The sequence below is a fragment of the Dasypus novemcinctus genome, chromosome X (genome assembly GCF_030445035.2).
Source record: "Dasypus novemcinctus isolate mDasNov1 chromosome X, mDasNov1.1.hap2, whole genome shotgun sequence".
Taxonomy (NCBI): Eukaryota; Metazoa; Chordata; class Mammalia; order Cingulata; family Dasypodidae; genus Dasypus; species Dasypus novemcinctus.
Window position 1 is genome coordinate 15,463,064 of NC_080704.1, and position 19,046 is coordinate 15,482,109.

Consider the following 19,046-nt stretch of genomic DNA (forward strand, 5'->3'; position numbering starts at 1 on the left):
GTTGGTTTTATTTCTGTCTGTCTACCTAGCACATTTTACTTCAATCACCATGCACTAGAGACTCCATGATTACGCTTCTTTTTTTTTTTTTTTTTTAAAGATTTATTTTTATTTATTTAATTCCCCTCCCCTCCCCCGGTTGTCTGTTTTCTGTGTCTTTTTGCTGCGTCTTGTTTCTTTGTCCGCTTCTGTTGTCATCAGTGGCTCGGGAAGTGTGGGCGGCGCCATTCCTCAGCAGGCTGCTCCCTCCTTCGCGCTGGGCGGCTCTCCTTATGGGTGCACTCCTTGCGCGTGGGGCTCCCCTACGCGGGGGACACCCCTGTGTGGCACTGCACTCCTTGCGCGCATCAGCACTGCGCATGGGCCAGCTCCACACGGGTCAAGGAGGCCCGGGGCTTGAACCGCGGACCTCCCACGTGGTAGACGGACGCCCTAACCACTGGGCCAAAGTCCGTTTTCCCTATGATTACGCTTCTTGTCACTCAATGAGCATGCTCCTGGGGGCCCTTGGCCTTTACTCTGGGCTCTAGCTAATATTCGCCTGGAAAAATAGATTTACTTATTTTTTAAAATGTAAGATTATTGAAAATAATATCTACCTTCTACACGGTTTTAGTTAGCATATAAATAATTTCACGTTGTCTTTAAAGCTTGCTGGAAATCACGTGAACTAAGTATTCCATAGCCAATTCTTCTTCGAGAAAATGAGATCAAATCAATTATATTAAAGGAGCAGATAAAGCCTTCATTTATAGTATTCTTTTTATTCAAATCGATGCCTTTGAACTCTGGCCTCTTTCTCTCCCTTGTCTAATTGGGTGTCTTAGCTTTGGCTCCCACAGACCCTGAGGCAAGGGTTTAAGAGCGAGTGGTTTATTTGGGAGGTGATCCTAGGGAAACTGATTGAAGTAGGAAAGTGACCCAGGGAAGGAAAGGGAAGGCAACCAATGTAGAGGGAGTTCAACGAGCAGGTTCAAGGAACTATAGGTACCCCTGGGAGACCGGGGTGGCTGCCTCCAAGTGGTCCCTCTGGGGCAAGGGCACCAACTTCTGCTCTTCATTGATGGAGGCTGCTCCTGGGCATGAATCCCCCAGCTCTCCTGGCTTGCCTGGGTGGGCGCTGAGGCAGAGCCTCAGGTGCAGCAGGCAGCCTTTGGCAGGGTGGAGACAAGGGGTGTGGGCGGGGCCCCACAGTGACCAATTCAACACAGCGCGCGCTTTATGCCCTGGTTCCTTTAAGGATTGGAATTCCGCTCTACCATCAAGTTATATATAGTCATGGGACTTAGTTATATTGCACTGAATATACGTAATATTTAGAGCAAGTGAGCAGAAACCATTAGTAAGGGATGCCAAACCATTCAGAGAGAGATCTTAATCTTTTTTAATTTACAAACGTGAATACCAGTGTGATTTAATATTCTGATGTCTTCACTGCAATCGAAATATTTTCCCTTCCAGATGTTGAATTGATTATCTGAACTGTACATACCTTGATCAACTACATTTGGAAAGCTCAGCCATAGATTCTAAACCAGTTAAACACTTTAAAAAATATATCCATGTAAATTAAAATCTTGTCTTTACCCTGTAAGAGTCATCAAAGATTTAATTAGGGAAGCGGACTTGGCCCAGTGGTTAGGGCGTCCGTCTACCACATGGGAGGTCCGCAGTTCAAACCCCGGGCCTCCTTGACCCATGTGGAGCTGGCCCATGCGCAGTGCTGATGCACGCAAGGAGTGCCCTGCCACGCAGGGGTGTCCCCGCATAGGGGAGCCCCACGCACAAGGAGCGTGCCCCATAAGGAGAGTCGCCCAGTGTGAAAGAAAGTGCAGCCTGCCCAGGAATGGCCCCACACACACAGAGAGCTGACACAACAAGATGATGCAACAAAAAGAAACACAGATTCCCGTGCCGCTGATAACAACAGAAGTGGACAAAGAAGACGCAGCAAATAGACACAGAGAACAGACAACGGGGGGGGGGGGGGGCAGGAGGGGAGAGAAATAAATAAATAAGTCTTTAAAAAAGAAGATTTAATTAGATTCATGGGATTTCCTACTCTTTAGTATAGTAAGATTTATATGGCAAGGTATGCTACTCTTTAGTATAAGATTTATATGGACCAAACTGAGTCCACATTTCTGCCCAGCTCTTAGATTTGGCGAGTACCATGTTTATTGGAAGGGAAAGATGAGGTTGCCTGCAAGGGATCGCCAAAATATACTTTTCTCCAGTCCAACACGTATTTATGACAAGAATGCAAGGGGGCATGGTAAACCAGCACCAACCTGCATGTTCACCAGAGGTCCAAAATGCCATCATGGCACCTATTTGATCTGACATTTGAAAATTACGAGAAAGCCTGGCTTTTATTGATTCTTTTTTTTTTTTTTTAGCTTTTAAATTTTGGGGAGAGATACCAGAAATTGAACCCGGGACCTCGTACATACAAAGCACGTGCTTGACCACTGGGCTCCACCTGTGCCAGTAAAGCCTGGATTTTAATGGTTGGGTCGACATAGCAGTCGAGCCCCTACAACATGACTCCTGAGCTTAGAGGAGGAGTGATGCCTGTTGTTTGCTCAAGTTGCCTCATTACAGCATTTCACTTGATTAACAACTGATATAGAAGTGCTTTCCTAGAAATTTCAGTGCTAACCACATTTCTATTATTTGAGCTGATATTGCAGGAGCCTTGGAGGAGCTTGCTGAGGAAATCATTCGTTTTATAAACAGCAACAGCAATGTTTTAAGTATTTGTGTATTTGGTTTGCTTATGGTTTAGCTCTCTGACTCTGTCTTCAGAATTTGTATATGTTATATATACAGAGCTGGAAGAAATATTTATTCACCCAGCAACCTTTAATATAGGTACCATGTGCCAGACAGCCTGTCCTCACCCCAGAGGAGCAGGGGTCTAATAGGAGAAAAGGTGTGAATACAAGCAGTGACATTCCAGTGAGGTGACCCCTCTAAAAGAAGATATATGAAGCGATGTTAATACATTAAAGGAAGAACTATGAGTGTGCCCAGGGGGGATTGAGAACACTTCATTGAGATACAGTGGCACTAGAATGACCAGACTGAAAAACTACGTGTGTGTGTGTGTGTGCGTGTGTGTATGTTAAGGGAAGGGAGCACTTTTCTCACTGTCACCAACATCTTATGGTTCTGTGCTCTAGATATTGACGAATGTGCCTCTGGTAAAGCCATCTGCCCCTACAATCGAAGATGTGTGAACACATTTGGAAGCTACTATTGCAAATGCCATGTTGGTTTCGAACTGCAGTATATCAGTGGGCAATATGACTGTGTAGGTAAGACTTGGGTGCCCCTTTTCCTGTTTTCCTTCCTGTACCAAGCCTGGAGGCTTTCTCTACAGATACTTGATGTCAATTCAATCTGTTGGTTGAACATTCTGCTGTATATATGACTACCTTAACACCACATAAAAGTCATATATATTGTTTAAGATTTATTTTATTTATTTCTCCCTCCCCCATTCCCCCAGTTGTCTGCTCTCTGTGTCCATTCGCTGTGTGTTCTTCTGTGTCTGCTTGTTTTTCTCATTAGGCAGCTCCAGGAACCAATCTTGGGACCTTCCAGAGTAGAAGAGAGGTGATTACTCTCTTGTGTTACCTCAGCTCCTTGTTCTGCTATGTCTTCTTATTTTCTCTCCTCTGTGTCTCTCATGTTATCTTGCTATGCCAGCTATCAGTGTCGGTCAGCACTCCTCCACGGGGTGGCTTTCCCACTCTGGGTGGCATTCGCATGCAGGGGGGCAGTCCTCTGTGGGGCATCATTCCAGCATGGGCCAGCACTCCACGTGGGCCTGCTCGCCACGTGGGCCAGCTTGCCCTCACCAGGAGGCCCTGGGCATCGAACCCTGGACCTCCTATATGGTAGACAGGAGCCCAGTTGGTTGAGCCACATCCGTTTCCCAAAAGTCCTATTTTTAAACAGCATTTAGGGAATCCTGATGACATGAATTGCATGAAGTCAGGTCAATAAAGATTTAAAGTAAAGAGTGTCAGTCTGTGTAGCTGTTTTTGGGGGAGGCAAACTATCTTGAGGTGTTTTTTGAGGGATTTTGTTTTTTTGTTTGGTTGTCATTTGTTTTGTTTTGTTTCATTTGTATTTTTGGTCCTGTCTTCAGGTGCACATTTAAAAATAAGAACGATTAAGCAGTATTCCATTTTTTATAAAAACAAAAATAATGAGGCTATCTACTCTTTATTTATTTATTTATTTCTCTCCCCTTCTCCCCCCACCACAGTTGTCTGTTCTCTGTGTCTATTTGCTGCATCTTCTTCTTTGTCCGCTTCTGTTGTTGTCAGTGGCACGGGAATCTGTGTTTCTTTTTGTTGCGTCATCTTGCTATGTCAGCTCTCCGTGTGGGCGACACCATTCCTGGGCAGGCTGCACTTTCTTTCGTGCTGGGCGGCTCTCCTTATGAGGCGCACTCCTTGCGCGTGGGGCTCCCCTACATGGGGGATACCCCTGCATGGCACGGCACTCCTTGCGTGCATCAGCACTGCGCATGGGCCAGCTCCACATGGGTCAAGGAGGCCTGGGGTTTGAACCGCGGACCTCCCATGTGGTAGATGGATGCCCTAACCACTGGGCCAAGTCCGCTTCCCTGCCTACCTACTCTTAATGAGTGACCTGTTCTAATAGTTTCTGCGAGGGAGAGGAAGGCAAATGCCCTTCCATCTCTCCTCTCTCCCTTTCAGAGTTCAAGCTCCAAATCCCCTGAAAATGTTCAGTGTCCACCATCCCCAAAACCACCCTGATAAGATTCTGGTACCAGTCAGCTATCGGCCTCATCTGTGTGAATTAAACTCCTGTCTCCATGAGTAAAGGGATTCCAGGTCTCAATGAGTAAGTGAAGTGGGGTATTTAGGGAGCCTGCGATGCATTCCCTTTGCCCCTGATACCATAACGTAGGATGGGGTCCATGGTGAAGGGAAATCCTGGCTGCCTATAAATTCCTCTTCACCTAACGTGTGTACCAAAGGGGAGTCCAACCATTACAGACAGACTTGTAAAATCCATGTGTCCTTAGGACCCCACAGCTAGAGGCAGGGTTGGACTCCATGGCCTGCCGAAGGCCCATCTGCCCTGACAGCCAACGATGCTGTTACAAGCACATAATCCTGTCGCCTGATACCTAAAGAAAGGTTCCACTGGACAGGGCAGGGATTCACACGGAGAGCTTTGAAAGAACACAAATCTTTCTGATTTTAAAATTGATTAAGGTTTTGCATCTGAGCTCCCTTTGCGCCTAAAGTAGAACAATGGGCGATTTTGTCTGCCTCTGCCTGCAAGTGCATAGATAGAAAGTGAGATGGAGACTAGGGTTCATGAACCTCTCACTTGGGTAGAAGTCAGCAGACTTTCCAAGTCTAAATCCAAGGACAAGCTCAGACCAGCCTAACCCATGCTCCTGTCAGGCTGTGAACAAAATGCTTGTGCTTATATGTTCAGATGCTGACAGTAGTTCCTAACATATTTTGTCCTTTGATTTGTTAGGAGTTTGGAGCCCTTCCAAATACAGAATTAATTTTCTTATACTGTTTTTTTGTTCTAAATCAGGATGAAAAAGTTCAGGGGGAAAAAACCTAAATAGCTTACAGATTGCAATTGCATCGATAAGCAGGGGATGGAAGTTTCTGTGGGGGAGGTGAGCTGCAGGCACACTCCTTACGTACTACCAAGCATCAGGCAAAGCTAAGGCTCTCTGCCAACATGGTACTTTGAACACTCTTCTCAGGCAATGCTTGGTCTTTTGGGGGTGTTGAGTAATTGGCCCTGGAATTGCTCGTCAGTAAGGGATAGTCTTTTGGCAAGCTGTGCTACCACAAAGTTGTTCACTGGAATGTTCCCAATTTTTAGATATAAATGAATGTGCTGGGAAAACCCATACCTGCCACCACCATGCCAATTGCCTTAATACTCAAGGATCCTTCAAGTGTAAATGCAAGCAGGGCTATAAAGGCAATGGACTTCAGTGTTCTCGTGAGTACCATTTGGTCATGGCATCTTAGCTATTCCAAATAAAGCATTCTCTCCATATCTCCTTCCTCCCTTTATTTCTTTATGTATGTGGTGTGTGTGTATGTGCATGTGCGTGCAGTGTTTGGATTTAACTGGACTTTGCCTCAACTCTGTATCCTTTGCTAAATAGGATTGCATCTCCAACACTCACTGAAGTTTAAGGCAGGAAACTTAAAGAACGACAACAGTTCTTAATATTTTTCTTGTCACATGTGCTTTAAAATACTGAAAATAAGACTTAAGGACAAAAGACCCTAAGCATATGTATCTGTCAGATAGGCTAGGTTATGATGCAGTAACAAGCAATCCTACAATGGCAGTGGCTTAAAACCACAAAGGCCTTTTTTTCTTTAAATATGGCATACTTTTTTTTTTAAAGATTTATTTTATTTATTTCTCTCCCCTCCCCCCCCATTGTCTGCTCTCTGTGTCCATTCACTGTGTGTTCTTCTGTGTCCGTTTGCATTCTTGGTGGCACGGGGAATCTGTGTCTCTTTTTTTTGTGTCATCTTGCTGTGTCAGCTCTCCGTGTGTACAGTGCCACTCCTGGGTGGGCTGCGCTTTTTTCACACGGGGCGGCTCTCCTTGCAGGGTGCACTCCTTGTGCGTGGGGTTCCCCTACACAGGGGACATCCCTGCGTGGCATGGCACTCTTTGTGCGTGGCAGCACTATGTGTGGACCAGCTCACCACATGGGCCAGGAGACCCTGGGTTCGAACCCTGGACCTCCTATATGGTAGGCGGACACTCTGTCCATTGAGCCACATCCGCTTCCCCACAAAGGCTTTATAACCATGTGAATCAAGAGTTTTTTAGAATGCTCAGCCAAAAACAAAGGCTGATAAGCTGGTATCATTTTCTGTCATCCTCAAACCCAGATTCACTTTTTAAAATGCAGAGCAAAGAGTCCCGTTGTTCTTGCTGGTGAACTCTTTAATGTTTATGTGTTATACCTTTGAATTTATAAACCAAATCTATGGCAATTAAATGTCACTGCAATGAACAGCTACTGCAACACTGAAGGTTTACTTCTCACTTGGGCTCTATCCAGAGAGAGCTGCCAGGGGTTTCTTCTGAATAGATTCACAGAGGGACCCAGGCTTAGAAAGACCCTGCCATCTTATGACCCCCCAGTATCAACCTGAAGCCATAGGGTTTGTTGCAGCAGGGAAAGAAGCTTAGACAGTCACAAACTGGCTCCTAATTAATTCAGCCTGTAAGTGCCTAACTTGAAGGGAGGAAGAAGGATATAATCCTGCTGTGTGCCCTGAAAGAGAAGAGAAATCACAGTGTGCGCCAGGAATGTCTGCCCATGCATGTTCTCAACTGTTAGTGCAATCGCTCCCCTGGAAAACAATGTCTTACAGTGTCTCAAAGTCATCTGTGCTGCTTCCTCTGTTCATGTCCTTTTCAGCACTGGCTCGTTGGGTGACTTGACTTGCTTGCTGCTATGATCCAACTCTCTCACGTGCCCCTTCGCAGAGTTCCCACATGTTCCAGTAAATATGGCTGTAGGTTTTACGCTGACCTTTGTCACATCCCACGCCCCCTTCTGCTCAATAGTCCTGGTGTCAAAAATGGCTGTAACAGAATATCCATCAGCCACAACAAAAATCAACTTTGTATACCTTGGTAGACATTTGGCAGTGTACCTGTAAGAGGAGCGCAGTATGCCAGTGGGCTGTGCTTGAGGTCTACTGGAATAGAACCAAAGAATGTAACCAAAGAAAATGAGTCTGGAACTCAAATTCTATGAAGAAATTCTAAAAGAACTGGGTAGCATTTAATCAGCAAAAAACAATCTAGAGAAGCATAAATTGTGCCTATCAGTAATATAAGAAATGTGCAATAAAAGTGGCTCCCAGATGCAGCCTAAGAGCAGCGGGTCATTCTCTCTTAAATGTGGCCACCACATATCTAACAGTGGAGCAGGAAACACCAGAGTACGGCCATTCTACTGCCTTAGACTTTCAGGCAGGGTGCTCTGGGAGGGATTACTAGGTGAGCTGGAGATTGGATTAACTATTACCCAGACTCCAACAACTTGAGGCTGTGGTTTCTATCCCTCTGGGTAGATGTGCCCATGTGTTTTCATTTCCCTTGGCAGCTCAAGCAAATACTGTTCAATGGGTTGGCTTAAAAAATGGGAATTTATTAGCCCACAGTTTTGAGGCTAATTGAAAGTCCAAATCGAGGCATCATCAAGGCAAAGCTTTCTTCTCAAAGCCTGGTAATCTGGAGCTGGCTGCTGGCAATCCTTGGTCCTTGACTCCTCTGTCACATGGCAAGGCACATGGCAGCCTCTCCATTTTTTTCCAGGTTCCATTGAATTTTCAGCTTCTTGGTTCCTGTGGCTTTCTCTCCGTCTGAATTTCTTTCTGCTTATAAAAGACTCCAGGAATAGAATTAAGCTCCACCCTGATGGAGGTGGGCCACACCTTAACTGAGGTAACCTCATCAAAAGGTCCTAGTCACAATGGCTTCACACTCACAGGAATGGATCCAGTTTAAGGACATGTTTTTCTGGGGAGCATACAGTTCCAAACCACTGCACCCTGAGGTCCTTCTGAAACTTTATTCAGAGAGAGGAAGAGACTGAGTGTGCAGAGCCAGGTAGGGGTGGGTCAGTGGCGGTGGGGATTCCATAGACACCTTGGGAGGCCTCCAGAGAAGAGATAGAAAATAGCAACTTTCCATATGGGGTGAGTGGTCAGGAGACCCATGCCCCAGGCTCCTTCATGCCACCAAATTTGAACATGTATATTCCAGTCTGGCCTGTATCAGGCTGAGTCATGTGTTGGTCAGCAGGTCAGACTCAGGAGTTAGAAATTTAAATCTTAGCTTCACCCTGTAGCAAGTTTAGTAACCTCTCGAAGCCTCCGTTTCCTCCTGTCCAAAATAGAGCTCATGGCAGTACTGTGGCAGGTGCTTGTTTCGGGCCAGGCCACAGCCCGTGGGAGTTCCCCATGTCAACCAGGCTGTGGCAGATGGTTCCATTCACATCCCTAGTCCAGGTGCAGGGGACTCATTCTGCTTTGTGGCCTCAGAAATTTCTCGAGAAGTCTGCTTCATCCCCTGCAGGTGCAACCCGGAAGTGAGGTCCCCTAAGGACAGCCCTCATGCAATGGGGAATGGGCATCAGTGGATAAATTCCCCAACTTCCCCTTGGCAGGGTGGGACAGCTCAGAGGTGGGTTCTGCATTGTCTCACATACGTCCCCAGCAGGATTGAGCCCCAGATGCCCACAGCTCTAACCTGCTCATTAAGGTACCATGCATTGGGTTTTCTCGTTTTCCATCTCACTGCCCACACCGTGTGCCTTCTGCCTTCTGCCTTCTGGGATCACCTTCCAAGGAATCCCAGATCCTTGTCTCAGGCTTTGGGGAGACCCCACCCTGAGACAAATGCTTCTCCCAGAGGTTCCTATGAGATGATGGAGGTAGAGTGCTTAGCTCATCTGGGCACGTGGTAGACACTCAGTAAATTTAGCTGTGGTTATTAGTTATTGCCATTATTATCGTTTCAATCAGTACTTCTGTTAAGAGCCAGCTACTCTCTACTCTGAAAGTAAAGGTAAATGCAAGAGGGCTGCGCATACCAAAAAGAAGCCTCAGTTTTGGGAAGTGGGGAGCTCACCTCCCCAGACCCCCACCCACCCCCAGGCCTAAGAATCAAAGAGATCTGGAAGAAGAGCCGAGAGTAAACTTGGAATCATCTTTCTTCCTGGTTGTTTGACACCTTTCAAACCTCACATGTTGTTAATGTCCAAATGAAGGCAACATCTTTAAACATGGAATTGGGTAATTGTTTGCAGCTCTTCTTTTCTATATTGTAACCCAGTGTTTTGAAATTGTAAACCCCACATCAACACAAACACTTCTTATGTCAAGAAACTGTCTCTTCCTTTGACCATCTGACTTGAAGTATGTTTGGGGATAAAATTAATTTTTCTTTCTTCTTCAAAATCTCAAACTTATCACCATGCTGTATTTGATATCTGGAAGTTGTGCATTTTATTATTATTCATTTGGCAGTTAAATTATACGTTAAGTCTTTCACTAGGATGTTTATTTAAAGGAAAAACCTTAACTTTGGGTCATTCACTACAGTATTTGCCCAGCCTTTTTCATTTTGCTTTAATTCTCTGTAAAGATAAACAGTCATGTTTCAATTGAAAAATTGATCTCCTTAACGAGGGCTTACCTTCATTGTTTAAAGAAGGATTGCCAAAACTTCACCCTTAGGTGCATAGAAAAGTCATAAAAACAAAAATGGAAGAATCACATCCAATTAGTATTCAGCATTATAAAATGTTACGCTGCAAAACATATTTGTATGCACATGGATAGCTTCTATACCAACATAGCACCGACACAGCAACTTTTATTGTGAGTTCATTGTTTTGCAAGTCTAGACACTACAATGCACTGTAGAAGAGGAGTTTGTAGATTAACATTGCACACCATCTGCACCCAAAGGAAAACACTGAATGTAGATGTGTGTATTTTATTGTTCCAATATATGTGAGTATTACTAATATGCTCCTAGATAATTTGGCTTTAATTAGATGGCAGCTATACTTCATTCTAAGAAAATTGAAACTTTGGCAATACCCCGTTTGGGGAGTAGAGCAATCGTCACTTTAGGAAAAGAAACTACACAGGTTAGTGACCAGGAGCACTGCCTCTGGGCTCAGATGACTTGGGCTTCATTTCTGGCTCCCCAGCTGTAGGGGATTGAATTGTGGACCCCAGTTTGGACATGTCCTTGGTCTTAGTCCACATTCTGGTGAGTAAGTAAGCTCTCTTCAAGATGTGACTTCAGTGAAGGCGTGGCCCCACTGAATCAGAGTGGGCTTTAATTTGGGTAACTGGAGTCCTTTATAGGCAGAAAGAAAGTCAGACAAAGACAGGGCACAGGGAGCAGCCGGAAGCTGCAAGTCAACGGAACCCAGAAGAGAAAGGAGAAGACTCTCATCATGCACATTGCCATGTGACAGAAAAATAAGGGAACCTCAAGGCTTGCGGCCAGCCAGAAGATACTGGCTCGGGGAGGAAGCGAGCCTTCTAGTCTCTGAAACCGTGAGCCAATAAATTCCTGATGTTAAGCCCATCCATCGTGTTAGCAGTTAGGACACCAAAGCACCAGCCTGCAACCTGGAGGCCAAGCGCCAGTTATTTAACCGTATCAGTGCTTCGGTTTCCACATAAGAAAATAGAGATTGTAGTATGTAGCCCTTGATGTTATGTTGGAGATACAGTGAAATAATCCATCCATAAAAACAAATGTCCCTATGAGGGGCTTGGCTCTGGCCTAGAGTCTCTGAAGTGCTCAATAACCATGCACTTGTAGCAGGAGGAGTAGTGGGAAAGGCTTCTTCACCTAATTTATCACTTGTTCCCGTGGAAAAGCAGCTCCCTCGGTCATTAAGAACATGCTTATGACTTAATGCAATAGATATTCAAGAACATAGGTTTTGGTATAACCAGGCCATTCTGGTTTTTTTTTTCCTTTCTGTCATCATGTAAATATTAGAAATTTGGAAGCATGGCTGGAATTTTTTAAAATTCGTAAATAATTTTGAACATTCTGGTAATGAATTCTAAAAAGAATAGCATATATACACACATATATATATCAATATATATCATGCTGACTGTGTGTCAGGCACTCATCTTTGTAATTGGCATGTATTCACTTACTTGAACCTCAGAAAAATCCTACAGTTATCCCAATTTTATAAGGGGGAAGAACTGAGGCAAAGAAAAGTTAAGTCATGGTTTGAGGTCATATAGCTAGAAGATGTGGGAGCTGGGAGTCCAACCAGGAAACTGGGCTCCAAGGGACGTGTTTTTGTGGCCTATGACACTCCTCTGGTGCCTCTCCCTGACAAACTCTCCTGGCTCAGCTTTCCTTCTCTAAAGTCCCTGCCTGTTTCTTGGGCCCGATGGAAGAGTCCTTTACTGGCCCATGGTTAAGTCTCTCCTCCCAAGACTGTCCAAAGCTCTTATCAGCAGAACATTTCTCCTGTCAACTGGCTGGTGGTCACCTGGCGAACGAATCACAGGTGAATGAATGTAAAAGTCATATTCCTGCTGGGTCAGATAGTCCCATATCATACCAATCTTCTATAAATAAAGTTTTATCCCAAAGAAAGGAGATTCAAATAAGGATTTTCAGGTAGGCCATTAACATAGATGTTTTTCATAAAGTAGATCTTTAGAGAAATTTCATATCTCTACCAAGAGAAATTTCCGACTTTACCTCTACAGAGACTATCTGTGAAGCTTAAGGCTCTGGAATGGCCCCATTTTTATGTCTGAGACCCCCCACAATCCGCAACTTTTCCCCATATTTTTATATTCTGGAAAAGATGATGCAATAACAGTAGTTTTAGAAAGAAAACAATCAACAGTCATGTTCAATTTGAACCAGAAATACCTAGATAGATCAAATATATTCATTCATAGTCACACACACACACATATACATTTATCTTTAGATTGCATTTTCTTCATTGTACCAATTTTCTCTTTATATACAAAAGAAGGGAAATTGTTGATACCACATAAATTATGATGTTTTGATTTTCTTTTCTTTTCTACAGGAAAGCTTCAAAACAGAAACTGAAAGCAGATGTTTAGGTTTGACTGGTATGGGTTGAAACCCGCTTCTCATTATTTATTAAAAGTCCTTAGTTTTATGTTACTGATTGCATAAAGGAAATTAACAGGAGATGAGTGTTTCCTGTTAACTTTTCATACTGGGTACTAGGAAAAGATTGAGGGAACCGTCTTCCGGGGAAGGTCTGTATATGATCAGCACATTACAATCAACACCTACCATGCAGCCTTTGGCATAGTAGATGAAATGGGCCATTTAAAGATTGGGAAAATGAGTAATGATGCATTATTGGGTTAGTACACTTGGGACGTTTTGTACCTATAACTACAGGCTGTCACAGTGATAAATAACTAGAATATGTCATTGAAAAGGGAGAATGCTATCTCTTTCGTATAAATGCCTTAGACTGATTTCAAAATAAAAGCAGCATAGTTAATTAGCAGCAGATATATTTTGAAAGAATTTTTCTTTCTTCTTTTGGTTACCCGAAATATTGTGGACTGCCCCGTGTTTATTTCTGTCTTACTTTGGTACAAATTGAATCAACTGAATGATGGGGAAGGAAACTAAAGATGAGACAAGATTAAAATGTCACAGTGAAAAACTGTCTAACAAAGCCCCAATCTGATTTCTTTTGATGATATTCTCTGTAGGCACTGAGAATGGTGCGGTCTCCCTTATTTTCCTTTAAGGTATAGCCAAGAAGTAGGATGGAGTGAACTGAATTATAAGAACCTTTCATGCTTAGTCTCAGACTAGCACATGCTTAGATATTTTATAATAGGGAAATATATTTGATTTTAAAGATCTGTTTTTTAATTTTTAAAAATTAAAAATCCCTGGAAAAAGGGCATGCATCTTTGGATTCTAGGTCTCAAGGAATTTAAGCAAGTCTACAGAAAAGTAACCCTCAACTCTCAAGGAGGAATAAACCTAACATGGAAATAGAACTGGAAAAGAAGTCAGTTGTATACTTCACCCCGAAATCCTAGCTGTGCTGCTAGGCAGCTGAGTGACTTTGGGCAAGTCATGTAACGTACCTTCATTCCCTGTCTATAAAACAAAAGTGTTGGGCTAAATGACCTTTTCCTACCTCTTGAGTTTTCTTCCACTGACATTTCCTCCTCAAGGATCACTGATTAACTGGGGGATGAGGGACATCAGTCTAGAGGTACATTTTTAAAAGCAATTTAATTTAGTGGCCAGGCACAGAAAATGAATTAAAATAGTAAATATAGAAGGTTGTCTGTAAATATTTAATAAGGAAAATCATTTAGCTTTAAATAGTGGTCAATTGAGGTGAAGCAATCCAAAGGGGAGAGAGAAAGGGAAAAGAAAACTGAGTATGTATGCATTGAGCCATAAATTGTGTATTAGTCAGACAAAGGGGTGCTGATGCCGAGCTCTGTTGTCTTTTATAAAGGGTACTTATCTGGGGTAGAAGCTATAGTTACCAGGTCCTAAAGAGTCCAACTCAAACTTCATTTCTCACCAAAAGCAGTTGCCCTGTGTTAAAGCAAGATGGTTGTCCATCTCTGCAAGGGTTCAGCCTTCCTCTCTCAGCTACGGGCTGCCATAGGGCTCATCTCTCTTCCCTGGGCTTTAGCTGTTTGAGCCTTCTCTTTTCTGTCACATGGCAGGACCGAAATGACCAAGTTCTATCCTCTTCCGTGTCTTCTTCTCTGTGTCTTCTTGTGTGAGTGTCTGTTTATACAGCCCACCAAGGGGGCAGGGAATCAACCCTGAGTTACACCCTACTGATGTGATTGAATGAAAGCCCTAATCTTGACATAATTAATCAAAGACATCACAGCTGAATCTAATACAATCAAAGGGTCTCACACCCAGAGGAACAGACCAGTTTACAAACATAATCCTTGTCTTTTTTGGGGTTCATAAATAATCTCAAACTGCCACAAATTGCTGTATTCGTAGGTCACAATTTCATATGGTTCAACATATATAGCTATATCTGTAATCTTCCAACATTATATTGGGACAAATCTATTGGGCTCCCTAGACAACGCCAACTTCAGGAAACTCCAGCACAAAAATGGAAACATTAGTGTACCCTGGCAAATTCATCCCTTAGGGATCTGTGGCCCACCTGGGTAGTAGCTGGTATTTCACTAAAGCAGTAATGAAGCAAAACAAAAGTGTGTTCTCTGACTCTCTCTTCTCACTACTCTAATATTGGAACTTCTTAACACTTATGCAAATACAGTTCTTCCTGAAATACTAGAAAGCAGGCCCTCATTTGAGTGGAGGAAGCATTCCCTTGCTACCCTTGAACCCCTTTAATATACTCCGTTTTTTAATAAGTGATCAAATTATCAACCAATTTGGAGCTTTTCATCTGTTGCTTGTTTTAGTTATCCCTGAAAATTCTGTGAAGGAAGTCTTCAGAGCTCGTGGCACCATCAAAGACACAATCAAGAAGTTGCTTGCTCACAAGAATAGCATGAAAAAGAAGGAAAAAATTAAAAATGTTATCCCAGAATCCTCTGGGACTCCTGTCCCTAAGGTTCAGCCATTCAACTCTGAGGGGAGTATTTACAGGGATGGGAAGTCCAGTGGAGAAAAACAAGGGAATGCAGAGAGGAAGGAAGACACAAGAGAGGAGAAAGCCCTGAAGAACCCTGCAGGGTGGGAGCCAAGCCTTCGAGGAGATGTGTTTTGTGAGTATCCATTGTTATTTTATACATCTTAGGAGAAATGAACTGTGATTCCTCCTGACAAATGAGCGCCAAAATTACAGTTTCATGACTTCATTTCTGCGGTAAGTCCTAAGAAGCAGGGTTTTCTATAAGATCTGGAAACTTTAACAGCCTACATAGCTATTAAATCAAAGGAGCTGCTATGGAAAATGAGAAAAGTAAGTCTTTTTTTCCCTCTGGGGAGTTTCCTACTTAATGCAGGCCCTCTCCTCTCCCAGCCACATAAACCTACTTCTGTCAGCAAACACAGTTGTCTGGGTCCCCAGCTCTCCACACGGGGCACCTCCCAAGTCAGAGAGCTTCTCACCAAATCCTCTGCTGAACGCAGCCTTTTTACTTCTTACAGGCACTTTCTACACTCTCTGAAAGAGGAATTTCACAGTGGTGTGGTTACAATTTTAAAAGCCCAAATAGATAATTATAGGGAAAGGGGGGAACATGTCAGAGTTTACGTTTTGGGCACGAACTGGAGAATTGCCCTATCCCCCTATTCATGGGTTATGATGAGAACCCACCATAAGTCTTAGCCCCTCCAGGATGATTTCCACATTAACCATCTTGGATTCCTGACACTGAGCCTTTCCCATCTCGTATTTACTGGGCATTTATTTCTCCCGCTGTATTTTTGCCTTGTCTATTCGTTGGTCCAAGACTGTTGACATACATACCTGGGCCAGTAGGATTTAACTGAATGAAAAGTAGACACGGGCCCACCCAAGTACCAGTATGCCAATGCCATTACCTCCTTTAATAGATAGTGGAAGTCTCAGGAAAGCGTATTTCTAAGACCTGGTAAGAAAGGACGGATCAGTGGTATAGATGCTTAGGGCACCTGGGGGAACCTTTGGGAAAAAAGTGTTCTAGATGAGAAAACTGGAACCAATGGAAATGGTTTGGAAATGCTCGGGAAACACTGCTCTAATATCTTCTATAATTAGAATACAGGATAAAGCCCTCTTTGTTAAGTCATTCACTCATGCCATAAATATGTATTGAGTTCCTACAGATGTAAACGAAACAGGCAAAAATCCTTGCCCTCATGGAGCTTCTATTCATTAGTCAATAATCACTTGCAAACTGATTGATCAAATTAATTTTCTTCCTAGTTCAAGTAGTCAGATGACAAGCCAAACAACAGGTGTTTCAAAATATTTTCTGGTTACAATGTAGGTTTTTAAAAAGCACTTTGAAGCCAATATTTATTCTGCCCCCCCCCCCAAATTAGATGAATACATCACATTTCTCTACTTGCTTCCAGGTAAATAACTTTTAAACCCCTAGAGGGGGGATGGAAAACTGTTGGGGAGCAAGATATTTGTCCAGTCTCAAAGTATCGCAAAGTCTCATCCCATAGATTACTTAACTAATTGCAGAGGGGCAAAGTTACATTTATACTGGGGAACCTGGCAGTCACTGCCTAAACCAATGCTCAGTCTTCACCTCCCCAGTGATGGACAGAGTGACATGTGCAAAGGCTATAACATTCTCTTTGTAGTATTGCTGACACACAGGCTTAACCTGAATCTCATCCTGAGGGAGAAGAAAAATATAAGACGAATCCTGGTCTGGGCTCTTCAAAACTATCAATGCCACAAAAGACAAAAAAAAAAAAAAACCAATAAAATAAAACAAAAGCTGGGAAACTGTTCTAGATTAAGGGAGATTGAAAAGACCTGACAATAAAATGCAATGCCTTATTCAGGATGGAATTCTGGATATTAAAATTAAAAAAAAAACAACAAGCTTAAATAATACTACTGGTTCAAGTAGAGAAATTTTAATATGGACTATTTATAGATAATAGTCTAATGTTACTGCTAAATTTCCTGGGTATGATAATGGCCTTGTAGCTATGTAGGAGAATGTCCTTGTTCTTAGGAGGAGGTGCACACTGAGGTATTTAGGTGTGAAGTGTTGTCATGGGTGTAACAAATTCTCCAGTGGTTCAGAAGGATGGGTGGATGGATGGATGGATGGATGGATGGATGGATGGATGGATGGATGGATGGGAGATGGAGGGGAGAAGGTGATAAGTGACAGAAGCATTGGTTGCAGGACTGAGTTATGGAAGAAACAGGAAACATTGGAAAGTACATGTGGCTTGTATTGCTCAAGAGCCAGAAAACTGAAACCTAAAAGTGTTTATTAGCATTATAAGACTATGCCAGATGGTTTCAACTACTTGAAAGACAAGAACACGTAGCATTTACTAAAATTTCTGAATTCTCCCATGGGGGAAAAATGTGTATAGGTTGGCTAGAATCCTAGAATTTCTTATTATGCCAGCTATCTGAGCATTTACAACTTAAATACACCCTTCCGTTTCTTTTAACTACTTAGAATTCCTACAAAACTTTTAAAGCGAGGCATTGGGCTTTTAATAGAATTGCTTTCATTTGTTCTTTTCTTAAAAGGTTTTATTTCGATAAGTTTTGACTTTGTTTTGATTAAAGGTTCAGTAATACCCTGTGAGGCTCTATTTAACGTGTTTTTAAGCATTTAGAAAAATAAGGAGAGTGCTAAATATCACAGTTTTCCAGGAGGACTCCAGCATCCTAAGCTGACATCTGTCCATTTAAGAAAGGAACTGTTTGTTGATCTTTTCTTAAGATATAAAACTAATGCATATTCATTGTGGAAAACGTAGGGGAACACTTGAAACCACAGAAGGAAACAAAAGGAAAATTCACACGTAACCCCACTTCCCGAGAGAGGTAACCACTTTTAACCTGTCATGGTGCATTCCTGTGCTCACACATTCGCTTGCACACACATGAATCTACACATCTCTCTGAGGTGCTGTGTGTAAGAAGGGTCAGCACAGCCTCATGGCTGACAGCCCTGGGACCAGTGTACCTGGGCTCCAATCCCAGCTCTGCCCCTTATTAGCTGGGTGACCTTGGACAAGTTGCTTACCCTCTCTAGACAGGTATTTTTTAAAATGTCTCTCCCAGTTAGCCTGGGGTTACAGGTTTGGGGGAAGAATGTCACAGAAGCCATTCCCATCACATAACCTCAGGGGCTGCATGCTTAGCAGGGGTGATCTTCGGCCACCATTGATCACTTAGATAAGGTAGCCTTTGGCAGGTTTCTCCACCAAAAAGTTTCTCCCCGCCCCCCACCTCTTTTCCTCACCTTATTCTTTGGAAGTGAGTCACTAAATCCAGCCCACGTTTAGGGGAGCTCAACATGTATGTTTTATTTGTATCAAGACAGAACGTGTTGTTACTGATAGCTTGGTCTGACCTGTAAAGTTGGTAGACCTTATTTTTCAAATATGAAGCTCAAGTTTGGTGAACGATATGGGGAAGCAGCTGATACCCTATATTTGGAGTGTTAATGGGTACATTTCAACAATTCCTACCAAAAGCCATGGAAATGGCCCTGCCCACTGACCTAGATATTTCACTTTCAGGAAGTTATCTCAAGGAAATAATCCTAGTTCAGGACAATGATTCCACCTATAAGAATGTTCTGGGCATTATTATTTACAGTGGCAAAGGAGTTAGAAAACTTTGCCTGTATGTCTAATGGTGTTAAATAAATAATAGTACAGCAATATCATGTAATAAATAGTATGTTGACATGTAAAATGATGATAAAAAAGATGCTCACAGTGTGCTATGAAGAGAAAAAGTGTTTTAC

The 19,046-nt window shown here is 43.0% G+C and overlaps 1 protein-coding gene across 1 annotated transcript in view; it reads left to right on the forward strand.

Annotated features, from left to right (window-relative positions):
- The window catches only part of EGFL6 (EGF like domain multiple 6), a 71,942-nt gene that overhangs the window by 30,729 nt on the left and 22,167 nt on the right, over window positions 1-19,046 (forward strand). Inside the window, 3 exon segments of the mRNA XM_058291259.2 lie at window positions 3,186-3,320; window positions 5,899-6,021; window positions 15,057-15,362. Of these exon segments, the coding sequence (XP_058147242.1) occupies window positions 3,186-3,320; window positions 5,899-6,021; window positions 15,057-15,362 (564 nt within the window).